The following is a 24,363-nucleotide window of genomic DNA, read 5'->3' as shown; positions in this document are numbered from 1 at the left end:
GAAAGCAAACATAGCATGTAAAAAAAAATGCAGTTGGACAGTTCAGTTTGTTGCAAACTTGTTCCAAGTCTCTTCACTTCATAACCACAGACTTTATTTATTTTTACTGGGGATGAATGTAAAGTGTTGCATAACTGTGAAGTGGAGAAAAATAATGTGTGATAAAAAAAATATTGAGAATAAATCTGATAAGTTTGACCTGTTTGTCTTCATTCCCCTGAATAAAATCCAGTACAATTGTGCAGTCAACAATATATCGTCTTCTGAACTACTTTGTCGGTTTATTTATGTGAGTTACTAAAGGGACATGGATACTTTTTCTGTAGTCCTTCTATGTTAAACTGTTTCTGAATTATCTGAAAAGTCTCCACTATTTTCTCCCGTTCCTGTTTGTACGTCAGGATCGCTGTGTTTTCAGTCACCGTGTTCTACGATGAGAGGGTCGTAATTGTCGCGGAGCAAAGGCCAGACGCCAGCGAGGAGGACAGCTTCCAGTGGATGAGCAGAGTGCTTCAGGTAAACGAGAAGCGTCTTAATTAATGTTTCCAAGTGACCAACGTTTGACCTGGTTTCCTGGCTTCCCCCTCCAGGCCATCGACAGCATCCACCAGGTTGGCCTTTACTGTCTGGCTCTGGTCCCGGCCAACACCTTGCCCAAAACACCCCTCGGCGGCATCCACATCTCCGACACCAAGCAGTTCTTCTTGGATGGGAACTTGCACCCCTGCAACATCCTGATGTGCCCCCATACGTGCGTCACCAACCTGCCGAAGCCCCGCCAGAAGCAGCCGGGTGAGTCTGACAAAAGAATTACTCACTCATTGTTATTGTTGTCTCTCTACGTACTGTACGTCAATCTGTTGTGCTACTTTTTGTTGACTAAATTTGGCAATAGATAGTCGCCAAAAAAAAAAAAAAAAAAATGTACACAAAGATTAGGATCAGCTTAAATACAACAGTAAAAACATGTTAGAAATTACAATTAAAAGAAGGTATAAATGCACATTATGGTCAATAAACATCTAGTTCCTAACATATTGAAATCATAAAGTGCTAACGTGCATAAATTTGTGTTGAAATAATTTTTTTTTTTTTTTTTTTCCTTTTATTTTGTTTGTTCGATGTAAATCCTGTTACAGTAACTGTGGTGGTATGAAAAGTAAATTAAGATGTATATTGTACTCAGGTGTCAATAAAAAACATCCAGGGTACTTGATTGTAAGGTGCTGGTTAATGATAGTTAACATAATTACTTCACCCTCTGCTGAGAAGCTAAATAATCCAATTGTGAAAGAAATAAAAACAGTTTTTAATCTCAGGGATTATTTTGGCCTCTGTTTTTCCCGAATCATTAAGATGTTATTGTTTAGTACTTGATTTGCAGCAAAGTTGATAAGATTTTCTTTTCCTCTATGTTGACATTTGTATATTTGTGTTGCTCTCCTGCTACATTAAAACAAGAACTGCATTTAGTTCATTAATCATAAGTAACTGTGACTAAAAAGAGAATCTCTTCATGTCAGCGTGCGTTGGGTTTTCGATGCTTACCGATGTCTTCCTCTTTCGTAGTCGGAGTCGGTCCTGCGTCCGTCATGGTGGGGAACCTGGTGGCGGGGAAGCGGATCGCCCAGGCTGTAGGGAGGGATCTGGGCATGATCGAAGACCAGGATCTGGTCCGAAAGGTAGGACTTTAACCCATGTGTCCAACCAAACGCTAGATCCTAATCTATTGAATTACTAACAGCACCTGCCGCTACATAAGCTGCAGGAATGATGATACATTTGATACTCAATATTTGGTGTTAGAGTTATAAAAGTGATGATTGGATACTATCGACTGCCACAGTAGATCCAAAGGCTTGTTTTACAGAAAAAATCTGGATTCTTCTTTCCCTCTGCTCCGTTTTTTTTTTTTTTTTTTCTTTTTTGGATGTAGCTCTGTATGTGGCCCACTGTGATGGTAAGAACTGCAGTCCTCTCTGGCATGATTCCCCACACCCGTGTTTATTCACGTGTTAACCTGTGCTGTGGTGCATGCTTGTTTGATTTTTATAAGATATGCATCCTCTGATGTTCACTACCTCTCACACCCAAGTGGTTATAAGAGCTGTGTTGACTCAGAGCAGAGTTGGGTAGTAACTAGTTGCATTTACTTGAGTAACTTTTGGGGGGGAAAAATTTTACTTTTAGGAGTATTTTTACTCTGCTGGACTTATTTTTACTTATTATGAAGTATTACTACTCTTACACGAGTAAAATCTCTGAATACTCTACCTGCTGTTCTTCACTGAATGAAGGACAAACGTTTTTAAATAAAAGTTAAGCAGATCCAGACACACACTTTCGGTTTTTGTTCAAGCTTCATAAATTTTATATTGAAAGAAATTGAATTGGAAATATTTTCTTTCATCTGACTTTGATTTTTGTGATTATATTATTTATATGAATTAGTTTTCATTTAGTTCCTTGAAATACCAACTTTTTCCACACAACCTTATATTTTGATCTGTTTGATGATGTGATCTACTGATGTTTTGATCTGTTTACCAAATACTTTTTTTTACTCTTGCTTGAGTAATTTCTTGGAGGATACGTTTTACTCTAAGATGAGTAAAATATATTGAAGTGGTTCTGTTCTTACTCGAGTGAAATGTTTGGGTTCTCTACCCACCTCTGACTCAAAGTGAGAGTTATACATTATGTTGGATGTTTGTGTTGGATTATTTGTCGCTGAGCTGTGCAGCCTCTTCGCGCCACTTTATTTTACTCCCATCAGGATTTGCCCTGTGTAATTGTTTGCGCTTCTGTAGATCTGTTGCTGTTCATTAGTTTTCTCACCAAATTGCAGCATCAGTATTTGACTGAAGCTCTTCAGTGGAGGGCCCAGACTGACCCGGACCATGTTCTCTACGTTCTCCTTAATGCAAAGGTACAAAGTTACTCCTGTCCGGCTTTTCCCAACACTGATTTCTGCATTACTCTACGTCACGTGTCTTTATCTCCTCTTTTTTTTGTTGTTGTTGTCCTTTAGGGTGTGACAGTTGGGACAGCGACCTGCGTCCAGCTTCACAAGAGAGCAGAGAAGATAGCAGCTGCCCTTTCTGAGAAAAGCAGCATCAACACCGGGGAGAATGTGGTGCTTCTCTATCCTCCTGGCAAGTTGCCTCTGACTCTGTCTAAAGATTCCTTACGATGAGACTTAAATGATTTACATTTTTTTTATAACTGTGCGGTTGTCCTCCATGTTTTCCCACAGGGATCGATTTGATCGCGGCCTTCTACGGCTGTCTGTACGCCGGCTGCGTTCCGGTCAACGTCAGGCCTCCGCACCCGCAGAACCTGGCAGCCACTCTGCCGACTGTTCGGATGATCATTGACGTACGTCTGTTTAAAAATGTTTTCGTCACGTTACTTTTAAATAATCATGGTAGCTTTTATGCTGAGAAATAATCAGAAACTTGGAGATATTTAATTTATTTGGATATTTACAATGCTTTGCGAAAAGAAAAGCACTCATACTCTCCAGAGGGCATTAATGACGCCTGGACTGTCGACAAATTTTAACTCGCGTTCATATCGTCGATGTTCTACGTGTTTAACAGTTGCGTGACCTGATGAAGGCACATCTTGTTTACAAAACAAATCTATATCGGCAGCAACATCAGCTGAACAATTCAGCATCAGAAAGAGCGATCATGTTGCGTGATGGGTGTTCGTTCCTCATTTAAATTCTGCAGCAGCTTCTGCTTTCCTTATGAATCACACCTGTGTTTTCTTGCCAGGTCAGCAAAGCCGCGTGCATCCTCACCACGCAGAACCTCATGAGGATCCTGCGCTCCAAAGAGGCTGCAGCGTCCGTCAACATCAAAACCTGGCCGACCGTCATTGATACAGGTGATAAAACCCACCGATTCAGTTCAATTTAAACGTTTAGGGACCATTCATAACACGTCATCTCCAGGCACTTGTGAAAGAAAAAGTTCATTTCCGTCCAATCACACATATATTCAAATAGATCCGAGTTAACAAACAGTCCAGTAAAGTTCAGTTCATTATTAAAATTGGTTATAGAAATTTTCTATGCACTGAAACCCAGCAGATTTCGTTGACTTAAAGCATTCACTCCTCCTGAACGGGAACGTTGCGACAGCAGACAGTCGCTCACATCGTGTGGTTTCTAACGTTTAATTTTTCATCTCTCTGTACAACAGGATTCTCCAAAGATGAGTTATGAGAGATACATACCCATAAAATGTTATTTAACAAAACATTATTCTGTACTTATTTCTTACTGTCCTACATGCATTTTCTTCCTTTTAAAAGCTTTGCTCTGTTCTTGTTTGCAGACGACCTCCCTCGCCGACGCCCTCCACAGATCTACAAACCTCCCACAGCAGAGATGATCGCTTATCTGGACTTCAGTGTCTCCACGACAGGCATGCTCACTGGCGTCAAGGTGGGAGATCCTGCTTTTTGCATGTCTCTAGTAAAATTCATTTCTAAAATATAACAGTCAGATTATCAAACTGTTACCATAATATATATATATAACAACTGTAAAATGTAATTATTCATACAATATGGACTGTAATCACACTGAATAGGCTCAAAATGACTCTATCTCGACATAATCATAAAATAAAATTATCACGAGACAGGATTGAGATCTAATGTGAATTTTCTCATCTAGACAGCTGTTTATGTTATTGTGACAAAATAATGAAATGTTACCAGATAATCAGACCCTAAAACTGTATAAAATCATTTGAATTTCTTGCTATCTTGAGATAAAGATGCAATAAACACATTATCACAAAAAGAAAACTGAGACCTCACTTCTGAGTGATAAAATAAAGCAACAAAACCAGGTTAGCAGTTTTATTCTCCTGAGAAAATGACACAATGACACACATTACTGAATGCTTTGTCATCTCAAGGTTATGATTAAGTGAAGCAACTTTTGCAACAAAACAAACTTGTCATCATCTTATGTCGTTACAGCAGGCTAATAAAATTTCATTCTGACAATGAAACCAGCGTGAGATCTTTTTCTCTCTACTTAATTAGACAATCAAATGGTGATTGCTCTCCATATTTGAAAAGAAACCAGAAAATAACAATAGTTAAAAACCTTTTCTGTGCATTCATCACAGATCTCTCACGCAGCAGTCAGTGCCCTTTGTCGCTCCATAAAGCTGCAGTGTGAGCTTTACTCTTCTCGCCAAATTGCCATCTGTCTGGATCCTTACTGCGGTCTGGGCTTCGTCTTGTGGTGCCTTGCAAGGTGCAGTGAGCCATCGCCTCCTTTACGTTATGCTTGTGTCTGCGCTGGTTTTCCTCAGATCTTCATCATCATTTTTTTTTTTTTACTTTAACCTTCAGTGTTTACTCTGGCCACCAGTCCATCCTGATCCCTCCTTTTGAGCTGGAGAGCAGCGTGTCTCTGTGGCTGAGCACGCTCAGTCAGTACCGCATCAGGGACACTTTCTGCTCCTACTCCGTCATGGAGCTGTGCACTAAAGGGCTGGGCACGCAGACCGACTTACTGAAGGTGAGGGCCTGCGCACAACACACAATCAGGGTTTGTGGCGAACAAACTTGGATATGATTGTCGCATCTGGTTGTGCTCAAGGCCCGCGGGGTGAACCTGTCGTGCGTGCGGAGCTGCGTCGTGATAGCGGAGGAGCGTCCTCGTCTTGCCCTCTCGCAGTCCTTCTCCAAGCTGTTTAAGGACGTGGGGCTGTCGTCCAGGGCGGTCAGCACAGCTTTTGGCTCCAGAGTTAACCTTGCTATCTGCCTGCAGGTAAACCAAACATCAGCACTTGTTCTGTCTTAGTTTGATTCACGTACTTCCTCTGGTCTGAACAATTGTAAAACAGAAAAAGAAACCAGGGTTCGTAATATTTGTATTTTCACTGTTTAAAATATGCTAACCCAGGACGGGTTTGCAATGTCCCTTTAGCTCAAGCCAGTTGCCTGCCAGTTTCTTTATGTAGATTTTTTTTTTTTTTTTTGCACATTTTATATTTGCGGTGAAATAATTCAATATGGATTTTCAACATTAAAAGTGTGAACCTGTCTGACGTTTTGTGCGTGCCACAGGGAACCACAGGCCCTGATCCCTGCACGGTGTATGTGGACATGAAGTCTTTACGTCATGACAGGTAGGAGCACAAGAGGCTCGTTTTTAACTAAAACGGCATGATTAAATAAACCACTCAACGCTTTTAAGCTTCAAAACTGAGCTTTGGCAATATAAAATAAGTTTGTTTTGTTTTTTTCGCAAAACGTTTTAAACTGTGATTCTATTTCTGTTATGAGCATAATGCATTTACCCTGAGTTTTGAATAAAATACACAAAAAATAATAAAGATCAAATTTCTGACTGCTTTTCCTCTTAATGATGTCTTTAAATTTGATGCCGTTAACCGTAGCAGCTCAAAACCTCTTTATCTAATAGGCTCTGTATTATCTGTTCTCAACATCCTTTAAACGTCCTTTAAACGTTTTAGATTTTTTTTTGTCTATTCCTGATTATTATAAAAGCTCAGGTACTTGACATTCTCATTCATCTTTTAATGCGTTCTCTGTTTTAAAAACATGCCACATTTCTTTCTTTAAGTCGTTTACTACGCCTTAAACAGGATGCAAATTGTGATTTTTACGTTGTCTCTTTGAAGTATTTAATATTCTTCCGTGATAAAGACGCGATATGGATGACAGCATATGTCGGTGTAAAAGCTGTGTCATCCAGCATTAACAGAGCCTCTGCAGACAGGCGAGTTATTCATACCATCTGTCTGAACTTGTCCAACACCATCACGATTTTTAGACTCTGGGATTTTGTTCTGATAATGCGCCAGATGGTTCCTCGCCTCGTCAGTTCAAAGGATGCAGGGATTTCAAAATCTGAGCCGTCTGGATACGGAACGGTTTTCCACTTCACTTTACTGAACTTTACAGCTCAGTCCGGTTCAGGTTTTTGATATTTGTTATTTGTTTGTAGCATAAAACCAGTTTTACTTTTAATTCACAAGGAGCGATCTTATTTTGTTCTGTTTTTGATGCCAAAAGTCTCACAATTCCAACAATTAAATGATAATAATTATTTATACATATCATGAAAAAGATCTGTAATTACTTACATGTCCACAGTTTGTTCAATTAGCAAATTAACTGAGGGCAGGTATATTAGGATACTTGTATGCAGTTCTCTAAATCCATTAAAAAAGCGATCATTGGTAACTAATCAAGTATTATTACATAATACTTATAAAACCTAATTTGTTATAGTATAATATTTACTCCATTTTCACAGTGCAGTTCCTGCAGCTCACCACGAAACACTTCAACCTGCCACTCTGGCTCGTCAAATAAATAAAAGACTCAACATCTGCACAATAAATCCACTACGGTGTCAGTGGGCTGGGCTTCCTCTGCAGACTCTTTTTCTATCGATTGTTGAATGCGGGCAGGTTTGACGAGCTGCAGCGACATCCGCTCTTTAAAACGGAAAAAGACAGTAAATGGCTCGCACCTCAAGCAAGGTTATAAAAGTCAAAGGGTCGTTCTGCATGTCTGAATTCTCTCGAGACATCTGGTGCAGGAACGCTTGCGTCAGTCCCTCCCACTGGCACTGTTGTGGACGTAACCTGCATTATATTTCTGTTGAGCAGACAAATGGGGTGTGGTGTGTGGTCTGCAGTCGTAGCTTGATGATATTTTTGCTTAGTGTCCCTTTTAGGTTTAAGGCTCAGCATTTTTGTAAATGTGTGTCTGACTGTTTATGTTGTTGGGCGTTTCAGAGTGAGGCTGGTGGAGAGAGGAGCACCTCAGAGTCTTCCTCTGATGGAGTCTGGCAAGGTGGGGAAACGTAAAGTGTACTCCACTGTTATAGACCGTCTTGCTAAATTCTCACACAAGAACATGATGATGATATATTGGTGTCGTTTCTTCAAGATCCTGCCAGGCGTCAGGGTGATCATCGTGAACCCAGAGACCAAAGGTCCACTCGGCGATTCTCACCTGGGGGAGGTAAAGTGGCTGAAGTTGCTCGTTTGAGGCGACAGCGTCTTTGTGCCAACATAAAAACACTCCAGGGTTGAGCAAACACAATTTTTGTTTGCCTGCCTCAGATCTGGGTGAACAGCCCTCACAATGCCAGCGGTTACTACACCATCTACGGCGAGGAGAGTCTTCAGGCCGACCACTTCAACACCAAGCTCAGCTTTGGAGACCCGCACACTTTGTGGGCCAGAACTGGATACTTGGGATTCGTGAAGAGGACAGAGCTGCTGGACGCAAGTGGAGGTAAAGAGGCAGACCAAACTCAAACCTAGCTTAAAATAAGTTAGACTGAAATTAGACGATTGGAATTGGTAAGTCTGAATATACAGGGCTTGTGAAAACAGATCATCAGATGATTTAGGTATTTAAAAATGCATAAAAGACTAAATACATTTCAGCACTACTGGTGATAATGCTTACATTTTTTTTTTTACAAATTATTCCACGGAGACATCACAACAAAGCTTATCAACAGTTATTGACAAAGCTTTCAAACTTTATTCGCACCTCTTGAACTTTTCCACATTTTCTCTCATTATTAGCTGCAAAATAATAGTATAAACTGAAGTATTTTGGGGGCTTTCTGCAACAATTCAACACAAAGTAGTGCATAAGAAAAATTATCCATAATTTTGAATTTTTTTTACAAACAAAAATGCCCTTCCTTCCACTCTGCTCCAGTGTGCCACTTTGTGTTGGTCTATCACATAAAATGCTGATAAGAAACTCGTGACTGTGGAAAGGGTTGAGGGGTGCCTTTTGCAAGGCACTACACCATATTCCCTATGATTACAAAGAGATAAGTTCACTCTTACAGTAAATGAACAAAATTTTTCTTTGCACTCTGCAAATATTTCTGTGTGTCTCAGATCGGCATGACGCTCTATTTGTGGTTGGGTCACTGGATGAGACGCTAGAGCTACGAGGGTTACGCTACCACCCCACCGACATCGAAACATCCGTGTCACGAGCTCACCGGAGTATAGCTGAGAGGTGAGGGTGCCGCCGATGCTTTTCCAATCCTAAAAATCGTTCCCGTTTGTGTTTCCAATTACATTTTGGCGACGTCCCAGCTCATTCCGGGTGGTTCGACGTTATCCCTGTGCCTCTTTCTCTCGCTCTTTAAACCTCACCGACGTAAATCTCTCGTCGCTCTCGTCCCTCGCAGTGCTGTGTTTACATGGACCAACCTGCTGGTGGTGGTGTCGGAGCTGTGCGGCTCGGAGCAGGACGCGCTGGACCTCGTGCCCCTCATCACAAACGTGGTGCTGGAGGAGCACCACCTCATCGTGGGCGTGGTGGTGATCGTCGACCCGGGCGTCATACCCATCAACTCCAGGGGCGAGAAGCAGCGGATGCACCTGCGTGACTCGTTCCTCGCCGACCAGCTGGATCCCATCTACGTTGCGTACAACATGTGAGGAGCTTGTGGCCATCCGACGGGTGCGATCTCTGGATGCGTCTTCTGCGGCGTCGTGGGCTCGATGGAGTGTGTGTGCGTGTGTGTGTGTGTGTGGACAGCAGAAAAGCATGAAGCACGTGTACAGACACGCAGCCACGTGTGACACCAGCATATCTACACCACTGCATGTCTGTGTTTGGGGTTGAACACTGTGTTTTTTCTATGAACATAAAATCATGCAGACAAGGCAGTGAACGTACCGTAAGATGAAAGGCAAAGCAAAGCCTCTGATGCACTTTTTTTCTGTGTAGAAATGACAAAATAAGACAACAGGTCAATTTTGATAACAAAAACTGGCGTCCTGTCTTGGTGAAAGTCTGTCCCCTTCACGTCCACACAGAGCTACCAATCTCAACACGGCTTGAAGTATTTTTGTACGTGCAACTTTCAAGCAAGCTCACCCCCAAACGCATGTCCCGAGCCCCTTCATTTCATTTCTTAGCAACGTGGATAAGCAAGAGGACAAGCCATGAAGACAGACCTCTGTCTCAGCCAGTGTGCATACTTAGAAATCTGTTCCCCTACTTTTATCGAAACCAAATAGATAATTCCTGCTTTGATATATTTCCTGCCTTACAAAACTTCAGCCATACATTCCTATCTTTAACTTTTAATACAATTGCTATTAATGGCTTTCAGATTCTTCCTTAACCAGTGGAGCAAAAGTTCTGACAAATATCCAAAAGGGATGATAACAAAACAAGAGCCCGTACTCTGTACTGTAACAAAAAAAAAAAAGGGTATCTTTGTATTTTCGATACTGTATGTCACTGTATAGATATTTTTATTTGTATAAATGTATAATTGTTTTGTTCACCTCTCTCAGCTGCTCCTCTCTGAATAAATAACTGAGCTGGGAGGCTGTAACAGTAGCAGGAAGAAGATTGTAAATAGGATCTAACAGTTAAAAGTACTTTTGTTTGGGGATATTAGCTATATATGGGATGGGAAGATAAATAACTTTAAATCATTATGTATCGGTATGGATATAACGTTGCACTTTTTGAAGAAACAAAAAAAGAAAGATCTATTTTATTATAACAATGAGGCATTATGAGCATATGGTTCAGGAGCACGTTATTCTGAGCAGAATAATCCAACGTTTACTGGGAGGGCTATCACTGTTAATGCAGGAACTTTCCCCCGTTAGTGTCTGTAAGGAAGGCTGCAGAACTAATAATATGACTGTTTTCAGGCGGACGGGTTACTTTGTGGGGGGAAAAAAAGAAGTATAAAAAATTATGTCCACTTACATCCATGGCCACCACTCTGCCAAACAGTTGTTTAAAACATTATGGAGCGATAAGTTCAAACCAGGTTCCTCTCAGCATTCAAAAGCTCGAACTTTTTTTTTATTTTTTTTTTATGCGTTTGTGCAACTTTTTGTATATAATTATTTTGAATTCTCAAAGCAATGTTGTTTGTACTGTAACAGGCAGAAAATAGTCAACATGTGTCATAAATTATTTTCTGCATCGTCACTGGAATATTTAAGCACTTGTGAATGCAGCTGCAGGCTGAGCCACACGCCATCCAGAGGAAAATAAAAACACCTGACGGAGATGAGCACAAAAGTACTGCATCTCATCAAAATGTTCTGTTCAGAAGTTTACATCCGCTCATGGTGAGGTGTGAGCGTCATGTTAATTTGGGGTTTGTTAAGTGATTGTACCACAAAGAGCTTTAATGACTTAATAAGCCAGAACTGAGTGCACAAGTATGAACTCTCCCGTAACTACACGGGATCAAAGTAATAAGATAAGCTTATATATACTCATACAGCCCCAATCTATAAAAATACAAACTTGTGCATCCGTGTTTGTTTTTGTATAATCATTTAACCCCCAAAAGAGAACAGCTGACATCGAATTATTTCTAAAAATGTATACACAAGATAAGTGTGTGTAAACGTTTGACCAGCAATCATGCTCTTCCCTTGTCTACATAATGACTTGCACAACGTTTCAGTGATGAAACCTTTGTTTCAGCCCAGAATTTTTTCTAATTCTTAATTTTTTTTTCTGGCTTTGCCGTTGCCCCATTTTACCATTTAAACAAATCTAGCCCAATTTTGGAGAGATTTGCAAACCTCAACAGTAATCACAAACATCAAAATAATGCACTTTGCACTGTTTAATAGTTTTTGCCCCATCCTGCTTCACATGACACAGTGCCCCATTTTAACAACATTGGGTCCAACAGTGCTTCATCTTAGCTTTAACCCTTTGTTTCATAGTTGCAGCAGAATGTTGGCACGACTCGGCCACGAAGGGACTGGCTCGAGGTACATCTTATTTTTGACATAGTAGAAGAGATAAACAGGTATGAAACTGTAACTTCAGGGAGTAAAACTGGTAAAACAGGACTGGACCTGGTGATCCAACAAGCATGAAAGAGCGGGATCCATAAACTGGATATTTGACAAAAATGAGTCTCTGCAAATTATCAGAGATCTGAAGCGACAACCAGAATCCATCTACCTGCTTTGCTGGGAAGTCTACAAGGGCTTCTTCTGGTTCTTACTCTTTTGTTTTTTTTTCCAACTTCAGATTTCTTACACTATGCAATCCTAATGATGGTGCAATTTAATTTCAAAGCTTGCACAGTATGGAAAAATAAACATGATGCTAATTTTTTAAAGACTAAGAAGAACTGATCAGTTTTACCCAGTAGTGTACTTAAGATTGCATTCATCTCTACTGAGTTGTCAATATTTTGTGTATGCACTCTGACTATGTTGTATATTAATTACTCTGTGAAATCTATATTTGCTTCAAGAGGGCGTAATCCACTGTCTATGGAGGTGTTTTAACTCAATATGTTAAATATTAAGTGGTACACCCTTTACCATTTTGCTTTCTACCATTTTGGTTTGTTGTACTTTGTTTTATACTTAATGTATAAGTAATGCAGAATAAACCGAAACATTTAATCATACAATGTGCCTCAATATTTCTGTACTTATCGTAGTGCACAGAGAATGACAGGAACTGAAATGTTAGACTTTACATTATTTGAAAAATAGCCTCTTTTGTTAATGTTGAAAAGATTAATTTGTTTAAGTTCATTTGTTGTGTTGTGTTATATGATATTCCATGTTTCTGCAGTGATTATAAAAAGAATTTGAAACCACATACCATGTTGGAAACCTATACAGTTCCTGGTAAAATAGGATCATAATTTATTCATAATCTACATGATACATAAAGCAACATGTGCTCACTCAGCAGTACAAATGTACTTTCAGATGCAGAGTATGCATAAAAAGTGCAAATCCAAGAAACAACCTATGCATTTAATTAAAAAAAGAATTCAAAACATTAGAAAATACCAGAAAATCATGCTACAAAAAGTTATAACTATAGATATTGTGCCCCAGAAAATGTCATGTTCAAAATTCAGTCAAGATTTGCCACCATTAAAAAAGTGGCAGAAGCTTCACTTTAAAAAAGATGGTAATATAAAAGAATAAGGAAAGACTGTAATTAGTAATGTCTTTATTATATTACTTTTATTTAGAGATGATAATTTGAGTGAACTCCCCATTACAATTTTGGAGGTATTTAAAAAAAAAAAAAAAGCTATTAAAGCACAGATTAATATCTCTGACGTAATACAGGTGTAGTGGGGAGCAGGATTTAAGTAATAAGATCATAATCCATTGAATTATTGCACAACAGTAGTATTATTACACAAGTGCGAGTATATTTGTTGAAACCTTACATACTTTGAATACAAAATGTCTCCATATGTTTTTTTACAACTACAAGTACAGAATTACGATATGCAATAATATTTCATTCTACTGTAATATTGTTTTATTGTACAACTCCAGCAAACTCCAACTTTGTGGCACGGCACGCTCAAACTTTTTCCTCCAATCACAAAGCTCAAAGGAATAATTACGTAATCCTTTCTGTACTCATAAGCCCCGCCCATTTCCTTTGAGGGGGGAGAAAAGTGGTCAGCTATTTTTTTTTAAGCTGACATCTTCGTGTTTTTAGCTGTTAGCCGTTACTGCTAAGTAAATTTACAGGTTCCTACCGAAATAAAAGTCTTTACACCAATTGCCCGAGCTTCACGCTGTGAACAAGAACAGTCCCACTTCATTGAGAAGGTAAATTATCCAGCTGGCTGAGCGGTACTTTTTGTACTCGTCTGTCTGTCTGCTCCGCTCTGGCCGTAATGGCGGCTCGTCGCTTCGTCAACGGCTCGCCGTTCTACGAAAAGGGAAGGTGTAGTTAGCTTAATGGCTCCTCGTATCGCTGACGTCTTTTGACGCGATAAGTTGCGTGCCAGTGACAGAGTTACATATATTTGCTCACTCAGACAAAAAGCTCATCCGTGCCGTATACCAGCCTAACGAAACTTGCCAAGCATATAATTCAGAAACGGTTGCTTTTATCGCTCTAAAGTGTATTACATCCGCTTAAGTGGTTAGCCACCGTTAACTAGTAGCTCTAAGATTAGTGAGCTCGAACGTTCTAGAAGTAGAAGCTCTATATTTTTAAGTGCTGGAGTTTTTTTCGTTATAAAGTTGTACATTTTGTAGGATTGGGCATCAAATCAATGAGGGTAAAAAGTCAACAGTATTGACTCCAGATCCCTGCAGTGTTTCGTAACTCGATATTAACGTTACTTGCATTGCCAAATTTGAGTCAACCAAAGAGGAAGTCGTAATCTGGTTGACTTAATTTTCATTTATTTAAGATCATAATTGATCTGAAACAAAAAGTAACAAGAAGGAGGTTTTTAGTGGTTGCGCATATTTTAAACGTTTATTTAGGCGCCATCAGTCGGACCATGCGGCTTGGTGTTTTCAGCAAAGGAAACGGCGCGGCACAACAGCTGTTGTTATATTAGAGTTGCTGTGAGTCAGTAATATTGATTTATTTTTTCTCAGTTACTATGGAAGAAGTACAGCAGGGCAGCAATGGCACTGAGTCACAGACTGCAACCATTCCCACTACCATCACAGCCTCTCAGTTCTCACAGATAGCGCAGCAGGTAACTAATATATGCCTTGAAAAAGAAAACCTGCCATTCTGTGGAGCTTTACAAGCAGTTTACGACTTTAAACCTGTGGTTGGTACTCGGCTTATAATTTAGTACTAATCAAATTCAAATTGACATAGAACCTGACCAAGTTGCTGCCTTTTTGTCTAAATATGTTTTAAAGTTATATGATGACAGCATAAAATCCCTCATCATTATGAAAATAATGAAACCATTTTGTATGAAAAAAGTTGATATCTGTAATAATTTTTAATTGAAAAGCTACAGATCAAAGATTTTACACAGAAAACTAATATAACATTAATTTGCAGCGCTCGATTTTATTTATATTTGTATATTTCCACTAAAAATTTTTCAGTGTGAAAACTAACATTGAGTTTGAGTTTTTGCAAATTGAGTGCCAAAAAAAATCCCACAAAGTCCCACAAAATGTATCAATACTGTTTGTAATTATTTAAATGTTTCCCTAGTTTCTTCAAATGTAAAAATGAATGCATTAAAAGTTATTTAAATATATTGATTTGTTGAATACATATTTATATATTTAATTCAAGTATAATGTCACTATGTGTTTAAAGTAGTAGAATTATTTTTGTAAATAACTTTTTTTACTTGGGTATTTCGTGTGCTGAACTATACATGAAATAATTTAAGCTACAGTGAATTAAGTGCACACTGACATTTGATTGATTTAATTAACAAGGACAATGAGTCAATTTTAAATCAATTAAATTGACAAGAACATCCTTGGTCCACCCCATTGATTTCTATGGATACAACTGAGAGACTAAAATAAATTCAACATGTGCAATCAATAAAATGAATAGTTTATTCAGTAATAATGATGCATTTACATTAGCAATATATTTGTTTTTAATTTAAAAAAAAGTAATCTATTTGGATTATTTCTTGCTGATTTAAAAACAATATTGTTATTAAATTGGGTCACTTTTGAAGCTCTAATTCTACAGACTGTTTACAAATATAAATGATGTATTCATAGAAACGCTTCATGGTAAAGAATGGTGCTAAAGTAGAAGGTGTTGTTGCTGTCTTTCCAAGTTAAGTTTTCTAATGTCTCTGAAGTATGTAAAATAACATGTATTACATTTTTATGATAAGAACATTGCATTTATGACTCTTAGCTTAAAATCATTTTTAATGTGTAAGTTAAAGCAAAAAAAATAAATAAATAAATCACTTAAAACCTAAGTGTAAATGAGACTACATGTTGTAGTAGTCTCATTTACATGTGGTTTGTGTGTTTGTTTTTACTTGTTTAGGAAATTCTCTTCAAATAATGTTTTATGTTTTATATGGCAAAACTATATTTTGTCTGTATTTTTTTTTCTATTTGAATTTTTCTAGATGTCATTGGGAGGCTCTTCTGTAGCGGTTGTGCAACTGCCTGGGGGTCAGTTTCAGGTTCAGGGAGTGATCCAGTCTGCACAGTCGTCAGTCATTCAGTCCCCTCAGGCACAGAGTGCAACGGTGAGCACAGCTGCTTTTCTTGGCACTCATGTTTTTCATTCTCATTGTTCTAATCTAGACAAGAAAACTGCAAACCGAAATTTATTCCGTCATATATACTGAATGACCATATTTGTTTCTTCTAGACACTAAACCTAGAAGTAAAAAGGGTGTAGTCAAACAGTTGGCAAAAAGATAAGACATGACGTGTGCTTCTTGACTGCTGTATTTAAATATTCTATTTTTTTTTTTTGAGTGATTATTTTAATATGGTCATAGTGAGTGGTTTCCTAGTTTTACAGTACTATAGTACACCTTCTCATTCAAAAGGCACTGTTAAAATAAGATTTTTGTTGATATGTAAGAAGGAATATTGTGTTACTACTTGCTCTTATAACTTCACCTTCTACTGCGAAGGCCCAGGGTAGTGATAGTGACGATTCACAAGACTCCTCAGATAGTGGCACAACAACCCAGAAGACCAGAGAAATACTGGCAAGGCGGCCGTCATACAGGTGAGAAATTGATCAAATTAAATCCCAGATTAAAGCTTTAATGTAATTTGAGAAATCACTCAAATTCTTTTGTCCTGCAGAAAGATCTTCAATGACCTTTCATCTGAGGAAACAACGCACATAGAAGGAAAGGATAGCAGCCCAGCATCCACAGGAGTGACAGGTGTTACTGTACAAAGCACACCAATCTACCAGACCAGCTCCGGCCAGTACAGTAAGAACGCCTCCTTCAGCTTAAAGCGAATACATGGACACTAACACCAACATTGGATGTGGGGATGTTTGAAGCTCACTTGATATTTGTATTTAATTTTAGTATACAGTACTTTTGATTTCTCTAATGGAGTGAAATATGCAAATAAGTACATGTAATGAAATAAGGAATATTGTTTCCTGTCATGTTTTAAAGAATATCTTTTTTTTGTTGTTGTGCCTTACCACGTTCTAATTTTTTCTTCATAATTAGTTACCATAGGTGCTAATGGCACAATCCAGCTGGCATCTCCAGGGTCTGAAGGCATTCAGGGTCTACAGGCCGTCACTATGGCCAACTCTGGTGGAGCGCAACAAGGAGCTACCATCCTTCAGTATGCCCAGACACCCGATGGCCAGCAGATACTCGTGCCGAGCAACCAAGTAGTAGTACAAGGTGAGCATTTAGCATATTCACCAAATTTTGTTTTGCCAGTATTATTTATTAGTCTTATTATGTAATTGAAATGGGGCAACAGGTTAAATATTTCCCAAAAAGTCTTTAAATAGTATTCAGCTACGTATATAACAAATAAAAGCGATTCCAGAAAAAACTCTATTAATCATCTCCCATATGAGAGTTACTGACTCCAAGGGCTATTGGCAAGAAAAATAAAATAAAATAACAGTTTCAAAGTATTTAATGTATAAAAGAAAATAAAAAATGGTTCTTAACATCGAAGGTTCTCTTACAAATCACACATCCAAAGTAAAATATGTTGTGGCGTAGTCACAATATAAAACTTCCAGTCAAATGCTAAAAGTTGTGACAGGATTCTTATGACCCGTGTTTAGGTGCCGGAGGAGAGGTGCAAACGTACCAGATTCGGACAGCACCCACATCTGCCTCCCTTTCCCAGACTGTTGTGATGAGCTCTCCTGTTGGACTGTCCCAGACTAAAACTGATGATCCAACACTAAAGAGGGAAATCAGGCTTGCAAAAAACAGGTAAATACACAGTTGAGTTTGGTGGCTCAACTAAAAAGCCCACAGCAGTTTGGACAGAACGAAGTTTTCATTCTGAAAAAAATAGATCTGCCAAAGGTGCCTTTGATGTTTGGTTAGCAGATCGTTAATGAGAGTTTAAACACTGCTTAGCTTATAAAAGACGAACTCCTGCACAGTTTTAATGAGTCAGGATAAGTATGGCACTCAGATTATTTTCTAGAACATTTTTAAGTACGGAAACATTTCGTTTCCATTCATAAGACTTTTTCCTGCTTCCATTTTCTAAAGTGAAAAACATCTTTATCTGAATTCTTATGTTGTTGCTGAGCAGGAAAGTCTTTTCAGTAGTCAAGAGATTCGACTGCTGCAGCTACTGCACATGATGTTACCTGGCTTGGAGGGGCCTGAATCAGCTCAGGTCCTTTCTAGACAGAAAAAAAACAAAAAAACAAACAATCAGCCAAAAAAACTCATTATTAATTCATATTCATTCAGTTGTTTTCTGTGTGAGGTGAATTCACACCATCTTGATGCTATGAGAATTTGTACTTTGAAAAAACAATGCATTCTTTCCATTGTTTTAAAGTTGGAAGTACTGATGGTTTTCCTGGTTTCAGGGAGGCTGCTCGCGAATGTCGGCGGAAGAAAAAGGAATATGTTAAATGCCTGGAAAACCGTGTTGCAGTTCTGGAGAACCAAAACAAAACATTGATTGAAGAACTGAAAACATTAAAGGATCTGTACTGCGTTAAAACAGGATAAACCTTTTCAATCCATATCAAGGCGGTGTGAAATGACACGGCTCTCATTCATTTGGACAAGTCTGGGTTTCTGGGAACACTTCATTTCAGGCTGAAAGCCTCCAGTCTGTTTTTTTTTTTTGTTTTTTTTTTTGTTATTGTTTTTGGGTTTTTTTTACTCTGATATAAAGTGACTTTTGGCAGTGAGATTTACTGGACAAATTGGCCAATTTTCCAACTGCTGTTTTTTTAAGCAAAAAAAACAAAAAACAACAAAAATGCTAACGCTATAACATTTATAGTTGTGTACATTTTTAATACTGGGAGGTTTGAAATTGTGAGCTTTAACGTTGAGTCTCAGTTTCCAAATGTATCCCTTTCCTATTTTCTTGTGTTTTTAAACCTGTTGCTATTGGAGTTAATTGACCAGCATCTGCAGAATTTTGACTGTATAAATATCACAAAGATGCATTTTCTTTTAATTATGTGAACCAGCAATTCCCCTCTTTTCCCTTTTTAAAAAGATGTTACAACTGTCATTCCTTATATTTGTGCAATGGAGTATAAAGGGTATCAGAAATTTTAAATGTGGTTTGGTTGTTACTTGGCAGTTACTTTGACAATCAGGGAAAAAAGCACAGAGTCCAGGTAATATTTATTTGTACATCTTGGGAGGAGTGAGAAAGAACAAACAGTACCGTATATGAAATGTTGCTGATTCGGTGAGTAAATAAATATATTTTCTCTCAGTATAATGTGTGGCTGTTTGTTGCATTTGTTGTGCATGAAAATGTTGGTATTTTTGCTCCTTAAAATTTGATCTGTTGCTATGAGTGTTTATTCTATTGATTTAAAAAATGTTTCACCATTTGGTCTAAATTTAAAAAGATAATTTATTTGAAAAGAAGGAAATTAATAAATAAGTCTTTAACTAACTAGAAACAACAAACAACATATTTCATTTAATCGAATATCCCATGATGTGTGGCCTAATCATTAAAGAAACCTCCGGAGCCTCTATGTGTTTTAGGTGAAGCTCAGCGAAGCCAGCTGCCTCCAGGTCTTTCCATGTTGCTCTGGTAACCATGCAGCCATCTCCAAGGAGGCACCACAGAGGCTCAAACACATACTGACAGAAGTGTGTCCACGTGGACGGATCAGACACAACATGCTCCAGAAAATACAAGGCTCCTCCCTGAAAGAGAAAACCAACAGCAGGTGGGGTTTCTGAGCGTTCGGGTTTGCTCCAGTACAGACCACACAGCCTTCTGGTTCTGACTGGTCAAATCTGCAGTGAGGCTTTCAGCAGTTTAGCCTGAACTCAATCATCACAGGGATCTAAAGTGAAGGGAAAATTGTTTAAAGCCTGCACTAGTCGTGTATTTGCTTTTGCATCATACTTGCCTTAGTTTACTACTACTTCAAGGCATCCCTGATTTTCTATGAAATGTATTTTCCAACAAGGAGCTAAACTAGCACAGAGATCTAGACTGCCTTGATAAGAAAACGTGTTGTGTTGGAATTTGAACCAATGAAATGCAATATTAGCACAGTAAAGTCCTGCTGGGTTGAGTCATCTTACTCTTTAGAACTATACACATACATGAAAAGAACAATTTTAAAAATGCATGATTAAATGTGCATAATTAACTAGATTATTTTTAGGTAATGCAATGTCAGCATTTAATCTGTAAGGTGGTGCTTAAGAAATAAATGGTGACTTGCAAATTACACTACACACATAAAGATAAACTTTACATGTTCCTCTGCAGATATATACAAAGTTTACCTATTTCTCATTGAGAATAGCTCAACCTCAGACAGATTTGATGTAAATAATTGGATTTAGAGCTGGACTTTGGGCCAGTTTAGCACATGAATATTCTCATTATATTGCAGCTCTGGTTAGATGTTCAAGCCATTGTTCTGCTTGGAAGGTGAACCTCAGCTGCGGTCTTAAATCTTTTCCAGTCTCCAGCAGGCTTTCTTCTCGGATTACCCTGGTTAGCTCCAAACAGTTTACTCTGAAGTCTGACCAGCCTCCCTGAAACATAATGGTACTGCTGCCACCACTATGTTTCACCATAGGGATGGATGGTGGTGTTAGTTATCCACTCACGTAGCATTTTGAAATAGGACTTAAGGTCATTTTGTTATCATCTGACCAGGTTTTCTGTCTCATCCATACATGGTAAGCAGCAAACATGCCATATTGTGTCTTTCTTTCAACAATGGCTACATATCTGCAATCTTTCCAAAGGCCAGATTTGCAAAGTGCAAATTTAGCAGCGATATAAAACTCACATTCCTGAGAATGCGTCGGGCCTCCTGCAGGACCCTTTCCACGTTGTTCACGGAGCACAGCACCAACGTGCAGACCACGACGTCCACCGATTCGTCCTCAACTTCTCTCATGTCCTCACCAGAGAGAACTAACATCTCGTCATAAGTCAGGTGCTTGTTTGCCTCCATGCTCATACGCAGGTACGGCTCCATGTGCGGATTGGGGTCAGTGCAGATCACCGTGCAGCCATAGGGGTAAAACCTGAAGTTTGCTCCACTGCCACAGCCGATTTCCAGCAACCGAAGCGTCCCGTCAGCGTTTGCGAACCTTCCAAGGTTCCGAAACAGTTCTCTCTTCAGCATGTGGGTTTTATCGTTGTATGAAAATGTTACGTTGTAGGCGAGGAAGGGGAACACTCGTTTGTACATACCACGCAGGCCAATAAACTGCAGTAGATAAAAAGGACTGCTGAATGCGAAACAAAGTAGTCTGCAAAATTTCATAAAACAAGGCTGCATATTTCCTTGAAAAACGGTTTAAGCGCAACTACGGCCGAAAAGACTAAAGCAGATCAAAAGATTAAACTGTACTCATCTCTTTTTTCACCACTAGATGGCGACAAAGGACAACAGTGCAGTAGTTTCTCCTATTTTCCTTCTTTTTGCAACCAATGAGGACTTGAGCTAACTTTGTGTGACCCAAGCTCAGTCCAGGAATAAATTATTCAGCAAACATTTTACATTTTTCAACAATCTTTTAATCTTAGTTGAAAAGATTAAAAGATGTAATTAATTAATTACATGGTACCTATTGATAAGTGGCTTCACAGATGAGTAATGGCACAGCAATGTATGTGCATTTCAATTACATGTGTAAACAGTAATATAAACATTAGTATTGCATGCTGTCTTTAAACGGGTATAATCTTTACAAAATACATTTTCTTGAATAAAAAAATTAAAATTAAGTGCTCTTTTCTCCTAGTAATCATCCCACACAAGCAATAGGCACAATACAAAGCTTGGTATATTCATATACTGGTAGTCATAATGACGTTTTATAAAAGTTATTACTAGGATCTTATTTCACTGCATAGCCTATTATGTGCGGATTGATCATAAACATAAGTTGTGCTTGAATGTGTCTGAGTTTGAGCTCAGAAAATCCAGCTTCCTCCAAGTATTTCCAGGTTGCCCGAGTGGCCTCGCACCCGTCCCCAAAGTAGTACCACACAGGCTGGAGGACGTGCTGGAAGAAGTGCACCCATGTTGAGGGGTCTGCCACCACATGCTCCATGAAGAAGAAGGCACCTCCCTGAGAGACAAAGATTTAATATTTGTAAGCATTACAAAGCTTATTACAGCTTAAGTCAAATCAATTGTACCACTTCAATATTTATTTTTTTTAATCTTTGTGGCAGAAACTGGTTTGGTTCATTATGTCACGTGGAACTTTATACATTTACTACAAAGCTAAACTTTAAACCATGCAAAATGCTAAACTTGGATAATTGGATCTGATGATAAACATTTTTACTGCTTAAATATTTACAAATATGTACAAGTTTTAGGTCAAATTGTTTTATATTTCAACAGGTGGAAATGAATGGCTTTATTTCTGCTCTACAAGCTTGACACAGCATATTTACATAGTCTAGTCCTATTTGTCAGCACTGATTAGCTAAGCAGTGGTTTTCCATAACAAGATGTACCAAGGTTTTAAAAAGTTAAAATTTAAAAACTGCTACAATTTCTGGCCTTAGCTTTCCTTTGTTTTCTTCTTTTAACAACATACCAGGGAACTTAACAATATAACAGCAGTTTTCTTAATCTGTATGAAGCAAAGATTAACAAACCACTCCCCTTCCTCCACCATTTGCAGTGGCTCATAGCTAACCATGTTCCTAGCATACAGAGATGGCAAATTGTGATTTGGAAGTGATGATTTGAAATAGGAACAGGTTGGTAGGAGAGTAACACAACTTGGTTGAGTGTGTGTGATTAAAATGTAACAATAGTGAGCCACTTAAAAATATTTTTGCAATTATTAAACTGTAAATTATTCTAAAGTATGATTTAAATAACAGAAGAAGATGACATTCTACATTATTGATAAAACATAACTAAAGCTAAAAAACATAGAAAAACATAAACATAGCTAAAACATAACACCCATAGGACCCCAGACACTAAACAACAACGCTCTTTCCCTGTTCTGTTTTTCCTAATCCTTTTGTTTCTCTCCAAAGTTTTAATATGCTCCGTCTGAGAAGCATTAATTTCTCTGCCAAAAAAATAAATAAATTAGTTTAAGGAGTGTTCTCATGGCTTTACATTTGAAAGCCAGTTCCTGTGCAACAGGTTACATAACTGAAACCTGATGTTTCCAGTTCAGGCAATGGGAGGGAATAAGAGGCCCTGATAAGAAAAAAAAATATTTGCAGCTCAGCAAAATCTATAACTAGTTAATAACAGCAGGGTGGGTTAACAACTGTTTACCTTTGGTTACTGTTTAGTTAAAGACTGGGGAAAAAAATAAACTTTCAACATATAGTTACAGTTTCTTAACGTTTTTATTCCATGATTTTATTCATTTATACTAATGAAAACTAAGACCCTAAGTTTTAATATGCCACCACACCTTACAAATTATTCTCTGTAAGCCCATCTGATCTTCAGCCCATCATCCAGGTTAATAGTTACATGACATTGCACAAGGACTAAGAAGCTGAGCAGAAATTATAGAACCTGTTTCTTAACAATGTGGCTGGAGTTCCCTCTTGTTTGTTTGGTTTTGAACTACTGAGACATTCGCCCAGTTCAAAAACCTCTTACTGGTCTCAGTATGCGGTGCGCCTCTCTCAGGGTTTGCGGGACATCTTCGACCGAGCACAGCACCAGGGTGCACACAACAACGTCCACCGATTCGTCCTCTACTGACGCCATGTCTTCCCCCGAGGCCACCACGAATTGGTCGTAGGTGAGGTGGTCGTTCTGCTTCATGCTTTTGTCCAGATATTTCTTGAAGTGTGGGTTCGGATCGGTGCAGATCACCTTGCAGCCAGGCGGGTAAAACTCAAAATTTGCCCCAGTGCCGCAGCCTATTTCCAGAAGTGTGAGCTTTTTGCCAGGCTTGGCGAACTCTGACAGACTGCGAAACAACTCCGCTTTCTTATCGTGCATTTTCTTGTTGTAATTTATCGATATGCGTTGCAGAAAAATGGGAAAGACGCGTTTATAACCTTCGTACAGACCGACTGCTTTGATTATATGCATCGGAATACACAAAGCGTTCACCACCAGGGTCCAAAACCTCATTGCAAGACTCATCTTGGCTCACGATCCAGTCCACCAGGCGCACCGTGCGGAACCAGCGACTGAGTTAAATACAAGCCGTCAAAGTGAAACAGGCAAGGGGCAGCGTGACGTCCGGTGCGGATTTTCAGAATAAAAGTTGTCAAGTGCGCATATGGGGGCTTGATTTGAAGGGAAGTGAAGTATTTGAAAAGCTCGCATATTTGTTTCGTTATGTGACCTCTGTTTAAACCTTTAGTAAAACGTTTAATGTAAACAGTTTACAGTTGCATAATTTACATCGGGCACACAGAG

General features: G+C 38.7%; 4 protein-coding genes across 5 annotated transcripts in view; 2 read left to right on the top strand and 2 right to left on the bottom strand.

The window, feature by feature from the left end:
• The window catches only part of dip2bb (DIP2 acetate--CoA ligase B (putative)b), a 41,418-nt gene extending 30,865 nt beyond the window's left edge, over positions 1-10,553 (top strand). Inside the window, exons 22-38 of the mRNA XM_088005560.1 lie at positions 402-516; positions 591-792; positions 1,570-1,682; positions 2,849-2,929; positions 3,032-3,155; positions 3,257-3,378; positions 3,783-3,894; positions 4,347-4,456; positions 5,154-5,284; positions 5,383-5,551; positions 5,633-5,803; positions 6,103-6,164; positions 7,806-7,863; positions 7,960-8,034; positions 8,136-8,310; positions 8,937-9,060; positions 9,236-10,553. Coding sequence (XP_087861686.1) covers positions 402-516; positions 591-792; positions 1,570-1,682; positions 2,849-2,929; positions 3,032-3,155; positions 3,257-3,378; positions 3,783-3,894; positions 4,347-4,456; positions 5,154-5,284; positions 5,383-5,551; positions 5,633-5,803; positions 6,103-6,164; positions 7,806-7,863; positions 7,960-8,034; positions 8,136-8,310; positions 8,937-9,060; positions 9,236-9,488 — 2,197 coding nt within the window. The 3' untranslated portion in view covers positions 9,489-10,553. The remainder of the gene's footprint in view (positions 1-401; positions 517-590; positions 793-1,569; positions 1,683-2,848; positions 2,930-3,031; positions 3,156-3,256; positions 3,379-3,782; positions 3,895-4,346; positions 4,457-5,153; positions 5,285-5,382; positions 5,552-5,632; positions 5,804-6,102; positions 6,165-7,805; positions 7,864-7,959; positions 8,035-8,135; positions 8,311-8,936; positions 9,061-9,235) is intronic.
• Positions 10,554-13,493: 2,940 nt separating this feature from the next.
• Positions 13,494-19,226, top strand: atf1 (activating transcription factor 1). 2 transcript variants are annotated; one of them, XM_015009978.2, is made up of 8 exons: positions 13,494-13,646; positions 14,433-14,536; positions 15,914-16,036; positions 16,433-16,530; positions 16,611-16,744; positions 16,997-17,179; positions 17,578-17,731; positions 18,349-19,226. In XM_015009978.2, the coding sequence occupies exons 2-8, from the start codon at positions 14,438-14,440 to the stop codon at positions 18,491-18,493; spliced, it is 936 nt and encodes a 311-aa protein (XP_014865464.1). In that variant the 5' UTR covers positions 13,494-13,646; positions 14,433-14,437; the 3' UTR covers positions 18,494-19,226. The 2 variants fall into 2 exon arrangements, with proteins under 2 accessions (XP_014865464.1, XP_014865465.1); XM_015009979.2 differs by lacking the exon at positions 14,433-14,536.
• Positions 19,227-19,339: 113 nt separating this feature from the next.
• On the bottom strand, positions 19,340-21,397 carry LOC106931705 (thiol S-methyltransferase TMT1A-like). Its single transcript, XM_015009981.2, has 2 exons — positions 20,776-21,397; positions 19,340-19,666 (listed from the first exon to the last, which is right to left on the bottom strand). The coding sequence occupies exons 1-2, from the start codon at positions 21,271-21,273 to the stop codon at positions 19,430-19,432; spliced, it is 735 nt and encodes a 244-aa protein (XP_014865467.2). The 5' UTR covers positions 21,274-21,397; the 3' UTR covers positions 19,340-19,429.
• A 92-nt stretch (positions 21,398-21,489) lies between these two features.
• Positions 21,490-24,146, bottom strand: tmt1a.1 (thiol methyltransferase 1A, tandem duplicate 1). Its single transcript, XM_015009982.2, has 2 exons — positions 23,590-24,146; positions 21,490-22,069 (listed from the first exon to the last, which is right to left on the bottom strand). The coding sequence occupies exons 1-2, from the start codon at positions 24,082-24,084 to the stop codon at positions 21,836-21,838; spliced, it is 729 nt and encodes a 242-aa protein (XP_014865468.1). The 5' UTR covers positions 24,085-24,146; the 3' UTR covers positions 21,490-21,835.
• Positions 24,147-24,363: the final 217 nt, after the last annotated feature.

The sequence above is a fragment of the Poecilia mexicana genome, unplaced genomic scaffold (assembly GCF_051168715.1).
Source record: "Poecilia mexicana isolate PSO_F unplaced genomic scaffold, ASM5116871v1 scaffold_5, whole genome shotgun sequence".
Lineage (NCBI taxonomy): Eukaryota > Metazoa > Chordata > Actinopteri > Cyprinodontiformes > Poeciliidae > Poecilia > Poecilia mexicana.
Note: the sequence above shows the minus strand (reverse complement) of the source record. Positions and strands in the feature narration are given on the sequence as shown.